We start from the raw sequence: 16,585 nt of genomic DNA, 5'->3' as shown, positions 1-16,585 counted from the left end.
GGCAAGGGGGGGCTATTCCCCAGGGCGAGACGCTGGGGTCGGGAGGCAGCAGGTGCTGTGAGTGGAAGAGGCGCACCAGGAGAATTTCCTTAATGGAGGAGAAAGTGGTGGTGATGATGAGTTTGCCCGAGGCGTAGAGGCGGCAGGGACCTGATCCGCCGGAGTTTGTGCTAAGTGGAGGGGAGAGAGTGGGGATTCTCCCTGAGTCAAAGGCAGAGAAGGCGCTGGGGCTGGGGTGAGTTATGGGAGAGGGCAGGGGGCACGGAGGCTCCCCGGGAGCTCCTGGTGGGCAGCCCCTCTAAGCCAGGCTTTCTTGGGGGGGCAGCAGGACTCCCCGGGGTCCTCTGGCGAGAACTTGGCACTGCAGACCAGCCTTGGCCCCCCCCCCGCGCCCCCCTCCCGCCCTGAGCGGCAGGGGCTCCCTCCCAGGAGATGCTCGGATGTCTGCCCCAGTGGCAGAGACTGTAGGACAGTTGGGGTCTGGACAGTAAGGGCTCCTGGTGTGAGTGGGGGTCTTTCTGTGGTGGGATCTGCGTGAGACAAGACCTGGGGGTGGAGGGGGACTGGGCTGGACAGGGCGCCCCAGTGAGGAGCAGGGGGCTCAGGGACCCGAGGAGGGGACAGCTGGGCCGGCTCTCCAAGGCAGAGCCGGGGGCCGAGAGGCCAGCACGGTGGGAGTGGGCTTTGGAGAGGTGGGTCCCGCGCGTCCTGTCTAACCCCTCTCTCTCGCTCCCACCCCCCACCAGCCGGCGACCATGGCCGCCCTCTGACCCCCTCGGCGCCGCCGCCGCCGCTGCCTGCCCGCCGCGCCCCCAGCCCCGCCGGCCGCCGGCCCCCCGCTTCTGCCTGTGCTGCGACCCCCCCCAGCCGCCGGCACGGCCCCGCCCCCGCTGCCCCGGTGGTGGCCCACGGCCCCCCGGCTGCCCGTGGTCAAGCTGGAGTCGCTGAAGCGCTGGAACGAGGAGCGGGGCCTGTGGTGCGAGAAGGGCGTGCAGGTGCTGCTGACCACGGTGGGCGCCTTCGCGGCCTTCGGCCTCATGACGATCGCCATCAGCACCGACTACTGGCTGTACACGCGCGCCTTCATCTGCAACACCACCAACCTCACGGCCGGCGAGGACCCGCCCGCCCACCGCGGGGGCGCCGGGGGCTCCTCGGAGCGCAAGGACCCGGGCGGCCTCACGCACTCGGGCCTCTGGCGCATCTGCTGCCTGGAAGGTAGGCGCGCGCCGGCCAGGCCCCCGCCCCCGCCTCAGCCCCTGCTCCTCCGCGCTCCCCCGGCGCCCTGCGGTGCCACCCCGGGGCTCCCTCCCCGCCCGTGGCCGGCATCTGTGCTCCCTTCCTGGGCCTGCCCTGGCCCCCGTCAGCCTCCTGCCTCCCTTTGGCCTCCTCTGTGGCCCGGAGCTCCCACAGCCCTGTCCTGTCCCGTCTCTGCTGGGGATTCCTCCCAGAGTCGCCGCTGGCGCTCCCCTCCCCCCCTTCCCCTGCTTCTGCCTCCCCCACCCCACCCCAGGGCTTCTCCGCTGACCTCCCTCCTTCCCCTCTGCTCCCCCCTCCTACCCTGTGCCCTCCCTCTCCCTGTCTCAGCCCCAGCCTGGCTTCCTCGTGTGTCTGGGAGGGCTGGCTGGCAGCAGAGCCCGGAGTGCTCATCCTGTCCATCTGTCTGTCCACCCTGGGTGACCGCTCTCTCCCCACCTCCCCGCACCCCACAGCAACACTCAGGAGTGGGAGCAGCGTCCCCAGAGGCCGACAGCCTCCCTCCCCAGGCCCTCTTTCCCCCTGGCCCTTGCTCCTCCGTATTGCTGGGCACACACATGCTGAGCCGAGGAGACCGGGGTCTCCTTGAACTCTGAGGAGGGTGAGGTGAGGAGAGGCAGGCCCAGAGAAGTTAGGCCACTCGCCCAAGGTCACCCAGCGCCGGAAAGGGCAGAGTCCAGAGGGCAGCTGGGGGGTCTGGTGGGTGGGGCTTGCTGGCCGATGATGCTCTGGGTCTGCCGGACGTGCGGCATGTTTCAATGTGAACCCCTAAATGTGAACCCCCAAATCTGAGTCAGTGCCAGCATTTAAAGGTAGGGAGAATTCACCCTGAAGATCCCGCTGTTGGCTTCTTTGGAGCTACAGGGTGTCTGAGCAGGGCGGCTGGCTGCAGCCAGGGGCAGGTGCCCGTATCAGAGCCACCCCCGCCCGCTGCCACGTCCCACCCCTCCCTTGCCTCTCGGGGGGTCGCTGTCTTCCTCCTGCGGCTGTTTGAGCTCAGGGCCGTGAGTGTCGGCCCCAGCCCCGCGCACGGACCCGAGAGTCCTGGGGGCGGTGGTGTGGTCACCCCTGCTCTCGCCCATTTATCCACTGGCAACGGGGTTTTCCTGGGTGCATACGTGTGTCAGGCAGCGTCCTCCGGCCTGGGGCTGCGGCAGAGGAAAGACAAAAAGGCAGCCACAGACAAAATCCCTGTCTCTGTTTATCTTGTATTCTGGAGGTAAACAAATGAAACCTTTATGGTATGGGATGGAGTTGGCAGGATGGGCGGGCAGGGAGCAGGGGTCGTTTGGGTGGGGTCTGAAGGAAGTGAGAGATGCAGCTACATAATGTGGGTGTGTGCAGAGCAGAAGCAGCACGTGCAAAGGCCCTGGGGTGGGAGTGTGGCTGGGCAGAGTGAGTGAAGGTCTTTGCCTCTGCTCTGAGATGGGAGCCATTGAAGGCTGTGGAGCAGAGGAGTTCCTTGAGGCGACTTCCGGCTGTGACGGGGTGGCTCTCGTGGCATGGAGAGGTGACGGCGGGGCGGGGGGCAAGGGGAACAGAGCAGGTGGCATGTATGGCAGGAGCGCAGCACTGGGGAGCTGCACAGATTCATAGTGGGCAGGAATCGCTGATGGAGCGACTTTGGGAGAGAGAGACAGAGACAGAGGAAGTCTGGGTGTCTCGAACACACAGCTCCCCAGCCTCCGCTTGTTGGCTGTGGGGAGGGGGCGTCTCGGGCCACAGGGGGTACTGAGCGGCATCCTCGCCCCTCCCACCAGGTGCCAGCAGCCCCCTGCCCCTGGCTGACGCCCGGGTACTGTGTCCCGCAGTGAGAACCCCTCCCTCTGTGGGGCCTCAGCCTGAGCTCCCGAGCACGGGGAGCCGCAGAACATTCCCTTTCGTTCTTCTCTCTCTAACGTGTGATTCTTAACGCACATTCACGTATTTCATTTGAAAGGCAGAGAGGTGCAGAAAGAAAGAGTGAGAGACAGAGACCGCTGGTTCCCCCCAATGCCTGCCACAGGGCAGGGCTGAGCCAGGCCCCAGCCCAGAGCCTGCCACTCAGTCCTCCAGGCTTCCCACGTGGCGGCAGGGCCCCGAGCGCTGGAGCCCTCACCAACAGGCAGCCGAGCCGGCACTCAAACCAGGCCCTGCGAGAGGGCTGTGGGCACCCAAAGCGGCGTCTTAACCCCTACGCCAGACCCCCAGCCCCATCTGGTTTCTTACTGAGGAGAGAGACCACGGGCTCGGCGTGGGTCGCGCCCTGTAAAGCTCATGCTGAGAGGCTGCGTCCGGCACGGGGGTCAGCACAGCCGTCTCTGCTCACTGCAGCCTCGCTCCCTGAGCGAGCAAGCGAGTGAGCGAGCGTGGCTGGGCTGTGCACGCGGAGATGTGAGATTCCCATCCTGCCTGCCATGAGATCGCCTCCTTAGGTTTTCCCAGTCATCACAGAATGGTGAAGCCCGGTCTCGGGTGGGTTTGGCCAAGGGGCCCTGGTGTTCTGACCGCCGCCGCAGGCTGTGGGAGCTCTGATCTCCCAGCCGACTCAGGGAGGCAGCAGCCTGGAGGGGATGGCAGCTGACGGACAGAGGCTGAGCCTCCGCTGGGGACCCCCGCGCCCCTGCTGCTCCACACTCAGGGCCAGCTCCCTGCTGGTGAGCCCGGGGAGGCAGCAGGTGACAGCACAAGTCCTTGGGTCCCTGCCACCCCCGTGGGAGACCCAGATGGAGTCTGTGCCTCATGGCTTCAGCCTGGCCCAGCCCTGCCTGTTGGGGACATTTGGGAAGTAAACCAACAGATGGAAGATGTCTCTCTCCCACCCCTTTTCCCCCCACCTTTCAAATAAATAAGTGAATCTCTTTAAAAACAAACTGTGAGGCTGACGAGAAGCAGGCAGGAAAGGTGGCTGAGAAGGCACTGGTCACAGCCGTCTGGGGGCAGCCAGGGAAGCGGGTGGCCCAGAACCCCGGGGGAGGTAGGTGGAGGCCATGCCCTTGTCACTGAGCGCTGGTGACAAAGGCTGGGAGGGGCGGGGTGACCCGCCCAAGTCACAGGGCCAAAATGCAGACCGACAGCCCATCCAGGTACAAGGGGTCTCTGGAGAGAACAGAGCAGCCCTCGCTCCGGCTTCCAGCCCGTCAGGGACACAGGAGTGTAGACACCGGGCCCCTTGCTCTACCCAGAAGGGAGGAGGTGGACCCCTTGGCCACAGCCCCCTGGGGACTCCTGGGCTCCCTGTGTCTCTGAGCCACACTCCCTGACCTCGGGCCCTGCACGTGGCCTCTCTTCCCATGCCTTGTTCCATCGCTGGGGCAGTGAGGATCCAGGTGCGGGGCTGGGGACGTCACAGAGGTTGCAGGACATGGAGTTAAAAGATCAAATTCACTGGGTTTGAAATTCATGCACAGCTCTTTGCGTATCACACACGGTTCATGAAATTCTTGAAGGCGTGCTATTTAAAGGGCTAGCAGCAGGGACTGAGGCCCAGAGGACACAGCTTATTTTCTTGTCACTGTTGCTACTGTTCCTCCTCTTCCTCCCCGGAACCCCAGGAGCCCAGCCCCCAGCCCAGTACCGCCCGACGGAAACACAGTTCCAGCCACACATGTGCCTTGACCCTTTCAGTCTCTGCATTAAAACACAAAGAAATGAGTGGGCTTAATGCTAATATCACACTTTATTTAACCCAGTATAGCGAAAGTGGTATGTGTCAAACAGGTAATCAATATAAAAGTTATTCCGGGATAGTATGCATTTTCTCGCTGTCTCTTGCCTCTCTCTTTTTCCTGCCAGGTCTGGAATACACAGCTTAGCATCTCTCAGGGCATAGCAGGGGGTGCTGGGGAGCTGGGGCCCCCCTCCTGGGGAATCTCAGGCCCCCAGGCCCCCAGGGCTTTTCCCACCACAGGAAGCCCTGCTCAGCTTGGCACCTGCCTTGTTCCCCATTGAAGCCACACAGTGGCCAGGGAAGGTTTTACCCCCACTTTCCTTGTTAGGGCAGACAGGGGAAGGGGCTCAGCATGGGCTGCCCAGCCTTGTGAGGGGTGCACCTGCTCCAGACCGATGTCCTCACTGTCCCCAGAGCTGCCCGTTACCCCTCACCTGCCCGCTTCTATGGAGCCCAAGCTCTGTTCAGAAAACTCCCGGCCCGTTCCAGGCCAGCGGCACAGACACCGTGATCCCGTGCTTGAAGTTGCCAATGAGGACATGGAGGCTCCGGGAGTCCCCAGAACCACCAGGCAAAGACGGGTGCACCAGGTGGTGGGGCTGGAGCACAGAAGTAGTGCCTTCGACTCCCCACCCTCCATGCCCTCCTGTGTAAAGCGGAGATCCTGGCTCTGCCCATCTCCAAGGCTGGTCCCAGGGTTTTCCTTGAATCCACTCCTTCATGGTCACGGATGCCAGGGGAGGAGCCCTCAGCGTGAGTTCTGGGAAGGTCTGGGTCCTGGAGCAGTGCCCCGGGCAGCACTGCTGCTGCCTCCCTCAGCCTGCAGGCACTCCACACCCCGCAGCCCAGCCGTCCTGGGGGGCTTCATCACCCAGGCTTGAGTGGCCATTAACCCACCCACCAAACCCTCTCCCACTCCCCTCAGTGAGCCTCTAATCACGGCCCGGTTCTGTCTGATGACCGAGAGCTGCCTCACCGGAGCGAGAGACGCTCCTGCCGTCCAGGGGACTCCAAGGGGCCGGGGGCAGAGACTAAGGATGCCCAGAGTTCTGAGTGGCTTAACTCGCTACCTGTGAGATGCTCCGAGCAGTGCCCGGTGAGCAGTTAGCTCCCAGCAGGAGCTGGCCGGCGTGGTGACAGTCACCACTCACCTGCTGGGAGGCTGTGGGTGCCCATTGCTCCTGCACGCTCAGCCTCCTTGCACTGTGCTGACTTTGGAGAGAATCACCCTGATCCCCGTCAGGGAAGGAGGGAACCTGAGCCCGCGGTCTTAACCCAGCGCCCGTGATGGCTGCACCGACAGGTGAGAGTCTGTGCGTGGAAATTACGTATCCCTTCATTCTTTTTGAAATTATGTAATGGACATAACAGACAATAATCATCCCGATGCTTTTAAGCATGCATCCAGTCTCCGAAACGGAGACTGTGCACCTGCTAAACGGTTCCCCACCCCCTCCTCCAGCCCTGGCTACCTGTCTCGGCGAGTTTGACTGCTCCAGGCACCTGGGTATGTTAGGACACCCTCAGAGCACTTGTCTTTCTGTGACCGGCTTGTTTCTCTGGGCACCACGTCCTCTGAGTTCGTGTGCATCGTGGCAGGCGTCGTAACTCCCGGGATTCCCTCCTGTGCGGTCCACGTTGTGTTTATCCCTTCATCTGTGACGGGCGTTTGGGTTGTCTCCACCTGTTGGCTCTGGTGAAGAATGCTACTACAACCCCAGGTGCACAGGCATCTATTTGAGTCCCTGGATCCGGTTCCTTTGGGTACACACCCAGAAGTGGAGTTGCCAGATCATATGGTGGTTTTATTTTTAATGTTTGGAGGAGCTGCCACGCTGTTTTCCGTAGTGGCTGCACCGTCGCACGTTGCTACCAGCAGTGCACAGGAGTTCCAACTTCTCCACCTCCTTGCCAACACTTGTTATTTTATTTCCTCTGTGTGCGTTTCTCTTAAATAGCAGCCATCCTAGCGAGTTTAAGATGGTATCTCATTGTGCTCGGGCTTTTTTTTTTTTTTTTTTTTAAGATATTTTGTTTTTATTTATTTAGAAGGCAGAGTTACGGAGAGAGGGAGAGAGAGGCAGAGAGAGAGAGAGAGGCAGAGAGAGAGAGAGAGAGAGAGAGAGGCAGACAGACAGGTCTTGCATCTGCTGGTTCACTCCTCAAATGACCATAATGACCAGGGATGAGACAGGTGAAAGCCAGGAGCCAGGATCTTCTTCCAGGTCTCCCACGTGGGTGCAGGGGCCCAAGCACTTGAGCCACTTCTACTGCTTTCCCAGGTACATTAGCAGGGAGCTGGATTAGAAATGGAGCAGTTGGGACTCGAACCGTGCCCACAGGGAATGCCGGCACTGCAGGCGGCGGTCTAACCTGCTGGGCCACAGCACCGGCCCCCATTGTGGCTTTGACTGCTTTTAGGGAAAGCCCAACCACTGTTTCATGGAAAATGTTTATTAAGCACCTGTTATGTGCATGGCCTCGCCCTGGAGCCTGGGCTGCAGGGGAGAATGGCCCAGGTGCTCGGCCCAGGCGCGGTGGAGTCCTGCTTCCACTACCCAGCAGCTCCGACTCCATGCGCCCTGTTGGGGCCTCAGTCTCCACATCTGGGCAATGGGGACAACGTGCCGACCGCTGTGAAGGAAGCACGTCACTGTGCACCAGGCAGAGCGCCAGGTCTCTAGCTGCACCCCGCCCTTGCATCAGCCCTGCAGGTGCGGGAGCAGAAGTGGCTGGCCCACGCCAGAATGGGGGAGTGCAGGAGTCCGAGGCAGTGGCTCCGACACCCAGCACTGGCCGCCACAGGTCACCCACTACACTACCTGTTTCTCTGGACGCTGAGAAGCCGTGGCCCCGGCGGCCTCGCAGCCTTGTGGGCATTCTCCCCACGCCTCTCCGGCCCGTTCCTTCCCTGCTTCCTCGGCCTCCGCTCTGCGCTCCTGCTATCCGTGTGTCCACTCATCCACCCAGTGGCCCTTCCTTCAGGCCCCTGAGTGTTGGGCCCAGTGCCACGACACCCTGGGGATGCACAGAGGAGTCAGACCTGTGCCCCCCCTCCAGGGCCTCCCAGGCTCATAAATCAACCCAGAGCTGTTGTGGCCCAGAGAAGTGTTTGAGGGCATGTGCACATGTGTATGCGTTGCATGTGTGCACACATATGCATGTGTGGTGTATTGCATGCACGTGTGCAGTGTGCTTATGCACACGTGTGTCTGCATGTGTGTACGCACACGTGTATGTGTGTTCGAGTGTGTATGAGCATCTGTATGCATGTGTAGGTAGGTGTGTGTCTGTATGTGTCGGTGCATGATTGTATATGCATGTATGCGTGCACACGTGTATGCGTGATCGTGTGTTCATGTGTGTATGAGCTTGTCTGTACATATGTAGGTGTGTGTTTGTGTAGGTGTGTCGGTGCATGAGTGTATATGCATGTATGCGTGCACACGTGTATGCGTATTCGTGTGTTCACGTGTGTATGAGCATGTCTGTACATATGTATATGTAGGTGTGTGTTTTTGTAGGTGTGTCGGTTGCATGAGTGTGTATGCATGCATGTGTGCACACATGTATACGTGCACACACATGTGTGTGTATGTGCACGTGTGCATATGTATCATGCATGCGCGTATTTGTGTGCGTGCATGCGTGTGCGGTGCTTCCTCTGTGAGGCCCCCCCAAGCGGCCCACTGCGGGCCACCGCATCAGCTCAGTGCGTGGAGGGGGGCGGCCCCCAGCTCAGGCAAAGCCTGCGAGCTGCAGGGCGCTCGGACAGGGCAGGCAACCAAGTGTTGGCTTGGATGTACTTTTCTCTCCAGCTCTGGGCGAGAGGCAGACAGCGGAAACTGTCCCCGAAGAGAAGGCTGGGGGTGGGGGCTGCAGACCCCGCGGGGCCCCGGGCGGGAATGGGGGTCCTGGCCGGAGACCGGAGCCCGCGGGGGTGCAGGGCTCTGCGCGGGCTGCAGGGCCCCTGGGGTCTTCCCGCCTTTCTCTCTGCCTTTATCCCCAAACAAGTGAGGAAGCTGACGCTGGAGAAGGCAGGAGTCTGTCCCAGACCCCGCACGGGCCGGGGCGGGGAGGGTCTTTCGTCACGGGTGCCCCACCCCCACCACCGCGTCCCCCTCCAGGGTTGAAAAGAGGCGTCTGCGTGAAGATCAACCATTTCCCGGAGGACACGGACTACGACCACGACAGCGCGGAGTATCTGCTCCGTACGTGGGGATGCTGCGGCCCGGGGGCGCGCGGGGCGGGCCTGGGCGGAGGCGCGGTGGGCGTCCTGGCCAATCCAAGTCCAGGAGCTGAGGTGCTCTGGTTCCCGATTGGCTCAGTGCTTCCTGTCCCGTCCCCTCCTCTCACCTCGGGGCGGGATGAGGGGGGATCCTGTGTGCTGACTGGCAGCCGCGGCAACTCCGCTCTGTGACTGGCGGTAGATTCCCGGGCTGAGATTGGCCCCTGCGCCACGGGGGCCCGCGGGGAACTGGCCACTCGGAGGAGCCGGCTGGGGAAGCCAGTGTTGTGATTGGCAGCCGCCCCGAGAACGCGGCAAAGCCTGAATCCCGATTGGCTGCTGCCTCAGCCAGGCTCAGAAATCACAAAATCTGCTTGCGATTGTAGGGGTGAGGAGAGGGCTGGAGAGGGAAAAGGGAGAAAGATGGAGGAAGAAGGAGACGGATGAGGGAGCAAGAAAGGAGGGAGGAGGGGAAGGAAATGGGGGCGTGAGAGAGGGAAGGACCCAGGAAGACGGAGGAGCCAGGCGGATGGGGGACAGAGACCCCTGGAAAGATGGCGGACATGGGGGACAGAGACCCCCAGACAGAAGAAGCCAGGCGGACATGGGGGACAGAGACCCCCGGAAAGACGGGTGAAACCAGGCGGACATGGAGGACAGAGACCCCCTGAAAGACAGAGGAAGCCAGGTGGACATGGGGGGACAGAGACCCCCGGACAGAAGAAGCCAGGCGGACATGGAGGACAGAGACCCCCAGACAGATGAAGCCAGGTGGACATAGTGGGGAGACCCCCAGACAGAAGAAGCCAGGCAGATGGGGGACAGAAACCCCCAGACAGATGAAACCAGGCGGACATGGAGGACAGAGACCCCCTGAAAGACAGAGGAAGCCAGGTGGACATGGGGGGACAGAGACCCCCCAGACAGAAGAAGCCAGGCGTGAGGGGGACAGAGACACCCCAGACAGATGGAGCCAGGCGTGAGGGGGACAGGGACCCCCGGAAAGACGGCAGACATGGGGGACAGAGACCCCTGGAAAGATGGAGGAAGCCAGGTGGACATGGGGGACAGAGACCCCCAGAAAGATGCAGGCAGGCGTGAGGGGGACAGAGACCCCCGGAAAGACGGGTGAAACCAGGCAGATGGGGGACAGAAACCCCCAGACAGATGAAACCAGGCGGACATGGAGGACAGAGACCCCCTGAAAGACAGAGGAAGCCAGGTGGACATGGGGGGACAGAGACCCCCGGACAGAAGAAGCCAGGCGGACATGGGGGGACAGAGACCCCAGACAGATGAAGCCAGGCGCGGGGGTCAGAACCCCAGACAGATGAAGCCAGGCGCGGGGGTCAGAGACCCCCGGAAAGACGGACATGGGGGACAGAGACCTCTAGACAGATGAAGCCAGGTATGGGGGGACATAGACCCCCGGAAAGACGGATAAGCCAGGCGCGGGGGTCAGAGGGACCCTTGTGTGGAGTCGGGGTCCCGGGGAGCGAGAGCAAGGGGCGGGGACCCGAGAGGAGCGACCTGGGGAAATGAGGGGGGGAGGAAGCCGGAGGCCCCAGGAGAAGAGCGAGCCCGCGATTTTCCACACCCACCCTCGAGCCGGGCGCGGGCGGCCCATCCCCGTCTCCCCTCCCCGCAGGGGTCGTCCGGGCCTCCAGCATCTTCCCCATCCTCAGCGCCATCCTGCTGCTGCTGGGGGGCGTGTGCGTGGCGGCCTCCCGCGTCTACAAGTCCAAGCGGAACATCATCCTGGGCGCAGGCATCCTGTTCGTGGCCGCAGGTGAGAGGCAGAGGGAGGGGGCGGCGGGCGCGTGGGTGTGTCCGCGAGGCGACCCCGCCCCGAGCGCCCCCCCCCGGGGGTGCGGGCCTCCCCGGCTCCGCCCAGCCGAGCCAGGTAGGCGTGGACGGAGCGGCGCGCGGCCCCGGTGACGGAGGGGAGGAGCTTGCGAGGGGGCGGGGCCGGCGGCCGAATCGGGACCCTGCGCGTGGGGGCGGGGCGCGGAGGAGAGATTTGCATGCCGGTGGGGCGGAGTCTGCGTCCGGGGGCGGAGCATCGCGGGTGCCGCTGGATCGGGGAAGGCGCTCTTCCTGTTGCCCCTTGGAGGAGGGGCGGTGCCGCAGGAGACTTGGAAGGGAGAGGGTGGCGCCATCAGGGGACAGAGAGAGAAGCCGGGCGTCCCAGGAGGCCAGCGCCAGGCGGGTCCCAGAACAGGCCCGCCGAGGGGCGAGGCCCTGAGGGGGAAGACCAGGTTTCCTTTCTTTTTTCCAATTATTTATTTACTTATTTGAAAGGCAGAGAGGGAGCGGGAGAGCTCTTCTGTCCGCTGGTTCGCGCCCCATGCGGCCGCAGCGGCCAGAGCCAGCAGCGTCCTCCGGGCCTCCCTCGTGGGCGCAGAGGCCCAAGCATCCCGGCCGCCCTCTGCTGCTTTCCCAGGCGCATTAGCAGGGAGCTGGATCGCAAGTGGAGCGGCCAGGACTCGAACCGGCGCTGAGGCAGCGGCTCGACACCGCCCCACGCCCGTTTTGCACTCTGAATGAGCCTGCTGGGGGCTCCACGAGGAGCTCCTCCTCGAAGATGCGGGGCGGGGCTGGCTTGGGAGGCCTGCAGGAGGCCCCGCACCGATAGGAGGGGATCCAGGGCTGCAGGGGCGGCCGGGGGCTGGACTGCGCTCGGAGGAGGGGGTCGGGCCTGCAGTGGGCAGGGCCGCGACGGTCACACAGGTTCTGGGTGGAGTCAGCGCCTGGACCCAGGCGGGGCCTCAGTGGCCAGCGCAGGCGGGGCAGAGGCTTAGGCCATCTGTGGGGCTTAGGTCCGTCGGGGTGGAGCCCAGACCACCTGGGGCAGAGGGGCGGCCAGCCAGGGCACAGACCAGCACCTGAGGGTGGAATATGGGCTGTCCTGAGGTGGGGTTTGAGGTCAGCCCCATTGCCATTTGGGGGCAGGGCCTGGACAGCCGCGGTGCCTTAAGGTATGCGTGCTAGCCCACCTGGTGCCCAGTCTATAGCCTAGGGCCCTGAGCAGCTGGAGAGGGGCTTAGGCCGGCAGGGGCAGAGTTTAGACCAGCAGGGGCGGGGCCTGGGGCAGCTGGGGCGGGGCTCAGGCCACCGGGGGCGGGGCCTGGGGCAGCTGGGGCGGGGCTCGGGCCGCCGGGGGCGGAGTCTGGGGCCGGCAGGGGCGGGGCCTGGGGCCGATGGGCAGGCTCGGGCCGGCAGGGGCGGGGCCTGGGGCAGCGGGGCGGGGCTCGGGCCGGCGGGGGCGGGGCGCCGCCGACCCGGGGCAGCCTCGAGGCTCCCGTCTGACGTCCCCGCCCAGGCCTGAGCAACATCATTGGCGTGATCGTGTACATCTCGGCCAACGCGGGCGAGCCGGGCCCGAAGCGCGACGAGGAGAAGAAGAGCCACTACTCGTACGGCTGGTCCTTCTACTTCGGCGGGCTGTCCTTCATCCTGGCCGAGGTGATCGGCGTGCTGGCCGTCAACATCTACATCGAGCGCAGCCGCGAGGCGCACTGCCAGTCTCGCTCGGACCTGCTCAAGGCCGGCGGGGGCGCGGGCGGCAGTGGCGGGAGCGGCCCCTCGGCCATCCTCCGTCTGCCCAGTTACCGCTTCCGCTACCGCCGCCGCTCCCGCTCTAGCTCCCGCTCCAGCGAGCCGTCGCCGTCGCGGGACGCGTCTCCCGGCGGCCCCGGCGGCCCGGGCTTCGCCTCCACGGACATCTCCATGTACACGCTCAGCCGCGACCCGTCCAAGGGCAGCGTGGCCGCGGGGCTGGCGGCGGCCGGCGGCGGCGGCGGCGGCAGCGCGGGCGCGTTCGGCGGCGGCGGCGGCGCGGCAGGTGCGGGCGGCGGCGGCGCGGCGGGCGCCGAGCGGGACCGCGCGGGGGCGCCCGGCTTCCTCACGCTGCACAACACCTTCCCCAAGGAGGCAGGCGGCGGCGGCGGCGGCGGGGTCACGGTCACGGTCACCGCGCCGCCCGCCGCGCCCGCCCCCGCGCCGCCCGCGCCCGCCGCGCCCGCCCCCGGGACCCTGGCCAAGGAGGCCGCCGCCTCCAACACCAACACGCTCAACAGGAAAACCACGCCCGTGTAGGGCGCGGCGCGGGGGGCCGGGGCGTCCGGGGCGCGTGCGCGGGCGCGCGTGCAACGAGGCCGCCGGCGTCCGGGCGCCCCGCTGCTCCCCGCGAGCGCGCCGGACGTAGATGCGCGGCCTCCCCGCGCCCCGCGCCTCCCCCCGCACCCCGGGGCGCGCTTGCGGGGGCGCCCCCCTTCGCCCTCCCGAGCAGGGACCCCAGGGAGGGCGAAGGGAGGGGGCCGCGGGCGGGGGCGCGTCGTCGTTTTATTATTTTGGGGGGGCGGGGGGAGGGCCGTGGCGTTTTTTGCAGTTTTGAGGTGTTTCCTTTCTAATGTTCTGCTGTGTGCATGTGGGGGCGGGGGGAGGGGAGGGAGGGACTCCCGGCCCGGCCCGGCCCCCACGGAGGGGCGCATAGCACACGAATCCGTAGTCCCACCCTCACACCACACTAGACGCTCTCCATAACGCACAGGGAGCAACGAGCCAGGAGGGCGCGGGCACTCACTCACTCCTTCACTCAGCAGTGCACAAGGGCTCATTAAGCACCTGCTGTGTACCAGGTACACAGAAGGCGCTTGGGGAGGGGGTGGGGCCGCCTTGCGGGGTGGGGAGCGCGGGGCCGGGGGTGTCCACCCAGGGCTCCTGAGTGGTGCCTGGACAGGGCAAGTTTCGCTCAGGATGCAGGGGAGAGCTGAGCTGTCACCGCGTGGCTTTATCCCTGGGGCTTACCCCAGGTTAAGAGAACGAGCTATCCTAGTGCCGCTGACAGGCGAGGCTGGTGGGCAGGGAGCAGCCTGGGGCAGCGGGGGAGAAGGCTGGAGACGCGGCAGGGCCGCGGGGTACAGGTGAGGTCAGGAGTCTGGTCGGATTTGACCTGAGGGTCTCTGGGGCCTTGGGATAGCCTCTTGTGCACGGCGCTGAGAGGGAAGACAAGGACCCAGAGACCAAGGCGGAGACGCTGGATACAGCACCGAACCCTGACCTGCGCCACTCACTCCTGTGGGAGGGAGCCCGGCAGGTGCACAGACGGAACTCGGGGTCTAGAGACGCACGTTTCATTCATTCACTCACTCACTCACTCAGGCAGCCGTTCACCCCCCAACACTTCTCAGCATCTGCTTACCTGGACACTGGAGGCGAACGGGTCCCTGGCCCTGGCCCCAAACCCCATTGCTGGGAGGGCGGTCCCCAGGGGACGCCCAGTGTTTGAACAGTTACGCAGGACATGCAACACCAGGGCAGAGCAGGCGCCTGTCAAGAGGTGCTTCCAGAAAGCCCCGCTGCCAAGGGGACAGAGACGTGGGCTGGGCGCAGGGCAGGGACAGGAGAAATCTGGAGGACAGGCATCCGGTCACCCCAAGGCACAAACGTCCTGAGAAATGACAGGTTTCTGAGGGCCCCACGCCTGTGCGGAGCGGGGTGGGGGGAGTACTTCAGCCCTGGGGAGAACTAAGGAACTGTATTCCAGACCCAACAGCCAACCCTTGACAGGTTTTTGAGCACAGGCACACCACGATCCTACTTTTATTTAAGCCACGCCAGATAACATCAGAATCACACTTTGTGTGGAGGCCAGATTTCGGGAGTGCCCAGTGCTCTCGGGAACACAGAATCCACAGCAGCAGGGGTGGATGTCACGGCAGGGGGAGCCAGAAACCACTGTGGCACTGGGCTTGCTCATCGTGGTGGCCGCTGCTGTGACCGACCAGGAAGGGGGACGCTGGGGAGCAGAGAGAGGACCTGGGGGGAGGGGCCGAGGGTGGGGAAGCCGAGTTGGGGTATCAGGTAGCCAGCTGGATATGCAAGACGAGCTTGGGGGAGAGGTCAGGGCTGGAAACATAAGTTTTTGGAAGCGTCAGTGTGTAAGAGACCTTTAGAGCCACAGGACTGGATGAAGCGACCTTGGTCAGAGCCTTGGGGGCACCTGTGGCAGAGGAGAAGAGGGAGGAGGTAGCACAGCAGAGCTGAAAAGTGGGGGGGGGGCAGGGGAGTCCCAGAGGGCAAAAGCACAAAGCATTCCAAGAAGGGGTGTGGCGGCCAGGGCCAAGGCTGGGGAGGGGGGACCCGGAGAGCAGTGACCATGAGACTGGATACCCTGGGCATGGGTGACATCATTTCAGGCGAGGGCCGGATGGAATTCCTGCTGGAGGAAGGGGGGAGTGAGGGGACGACAGGAGGAACCCAAGTCCAGCATTTTTGGGGGGAGGGCATGGAAGTGACATGGACAAGTGAGGGTGATGGGCGGGTGGCGTTAGGGCCCAAGGAGGTGCTGCTGTAAGACAAGTACTAGGGCATCCCCGCCCGTCTGCCCGGCTCCTGTCTCCTGCGGCCCCTGTGGATCCCATCAGGTGCAGAGAAGAGCAGGGAGGCGCTGATTTATGGAGGCTACAGGGCATTTCCTGAGGACGTCCCTCCCCACCCCCCCTCCCGTGCCTGGCCCTGCAGTCTCCGCCCTTGGAGGAGAGGCAGGCACCACACGGAGGGAGGGGGGCCCTGGCGAGGCACGCAGCAGACTTGGGACACGTGTGGTGTCACCATCTCACTCCGTCCACTCACAACACCTGCTCCTTCAACCATTCATCCATCCGTTCATTCATGCAGGCCAGGGATGCACACTTGCCAAGGCTGCCTGGGGACCCAGTCTCGCGGTGGGTGCTGCTCCCCGTGTCTGGCCTCGCTCTGGACACAGCGGCAGACCCCGTGCCTCCCACAGAGGGGCCCAGAGCAGGGGCAGGGGTGGGCGGCGCAGGAGGAAGTGAGGAGAGGGGGTTCCACCTGGGCTGGCTGCCGAGGGCTGCGGGACGCCCTGCTGCCCAGCCACACAGCTGCCCTGTCCCTGCCCCTGGGGGAGCTGGAACTGCATGGACGGCCCCCCGGGGTGCCCGGTCTAATAAAGCTGATGAAGAGGCTGCCCTCTGGCTCCGTGCCGCCCGCCAACCCCGCCTGCAGACCCCGAGTGTTCCTCGCTCAGACCCAGGGCTCCGGCCCCTCCTCCTGCCTCAGACCCAGGGGTCAAGGCCCTCAAACTCCTCCTCCTTCACACTCAGGTCCAGGGACCTCCAAGCCCCTCCTCCCTCTCCCCAGTGTCCAGGCCCCCCTCCTCCCTCAGACCCAGGAGTCCTGGCCTCCAGCCCCCTCCTCCTCCCTCAGACCCAGGAGCCCTGGCCCCCAGCCCCTCCTCCTCCCTCAGACCCAGGAGCCCTGGCCCCCAGCCCCTCCTCCTCCCTCAGACCCAGGAGTCCTGGCCCCCAGCCCCTCCTCCCTCAGACCCAGGAGTCCTGGCCCCCAGCCCCCTCCTCCTCCCTCAGACCCAGGAGTCCTGGCCCCCAGCCCCTCCTCCTCCCTCAGACCCAGGGGTCCTGGCCCCCAGT

The 16,585-nt window shown here is 64.6% G+C and overlaps 1 protein-coding gene across 1 annotated transcript; it reads left to right on the top strand.

Moving 5' to 3' along the window:
- The first annotated feature begins 785 nt into the window (after positions 1 to 785).
- CACNG8 (calcium voltage-gated channel auxiliary subunit gamma 8) lies at positions 786 to 16,126 on the top strand. The gene is made up of 4 exons (XM_051828028.2): positions 786 to 1,218; positions 9,034 to 9,117; positions 10,783 to 10,923; positions 12,457 to 16,126. Exons 1-4 carry the CDS (start codon positions 1,038 to 1,040, stop codon positions 13,230 to 13,232), a joined length of 1,182 nt encoding a protein of 393 aa, XP_051683988.2. The 5' UTR covers positions 786 to 1,037; the 3' UTR covers positions 13,233 to 16,126.
- The last annotated feature ends 459 nt before the right edge of the window (positions 16,127 to 16,585 follow it).

Source organism: Oryctolagus cuniculus, chromosome 18 (assembly GCF_964237555.1).
Source record: "Oryctolagus cuniculus chromosome 18, mOryCun1.1, whole genome shotgun sequence".
Classification (NCBI taxonomy): Eukaryota; Metazoa; Chordata; class Mammalia; order Lagomorpha; family Leporidae; genus Oryctolagus; species Oryctolagus cuniculus.
The sequence above is the reverse complement of the archived record's forward strand: the minus strand, read 5'-3'. Positions and strand labels throughout refer to the sequence as shown.

Coding starts and splice junctions, on each gene's coding strand:
- CACNG8 (XM_051828028.2), top strand. CDS start 1,038: ATGACGATCGCCATCAGCACCGACTACTGGCTGTACACGCGCGCCTTC. Junction 1,219..9,033: donor GCGCATCTGCTGCCTGGAAG/GTAGGCGCGCGC, acceptor GTCCCCCTCCAG/GGTTGAAAAGAGGCGTCTGC. Junction 9,118..10,782: donor CAGCGCGGAGTATCTGCTCC/GTACGTGGGGAT, acceptor CCCTCCCCGCAG/GGGTCGTCCGGGCCTCCAGC.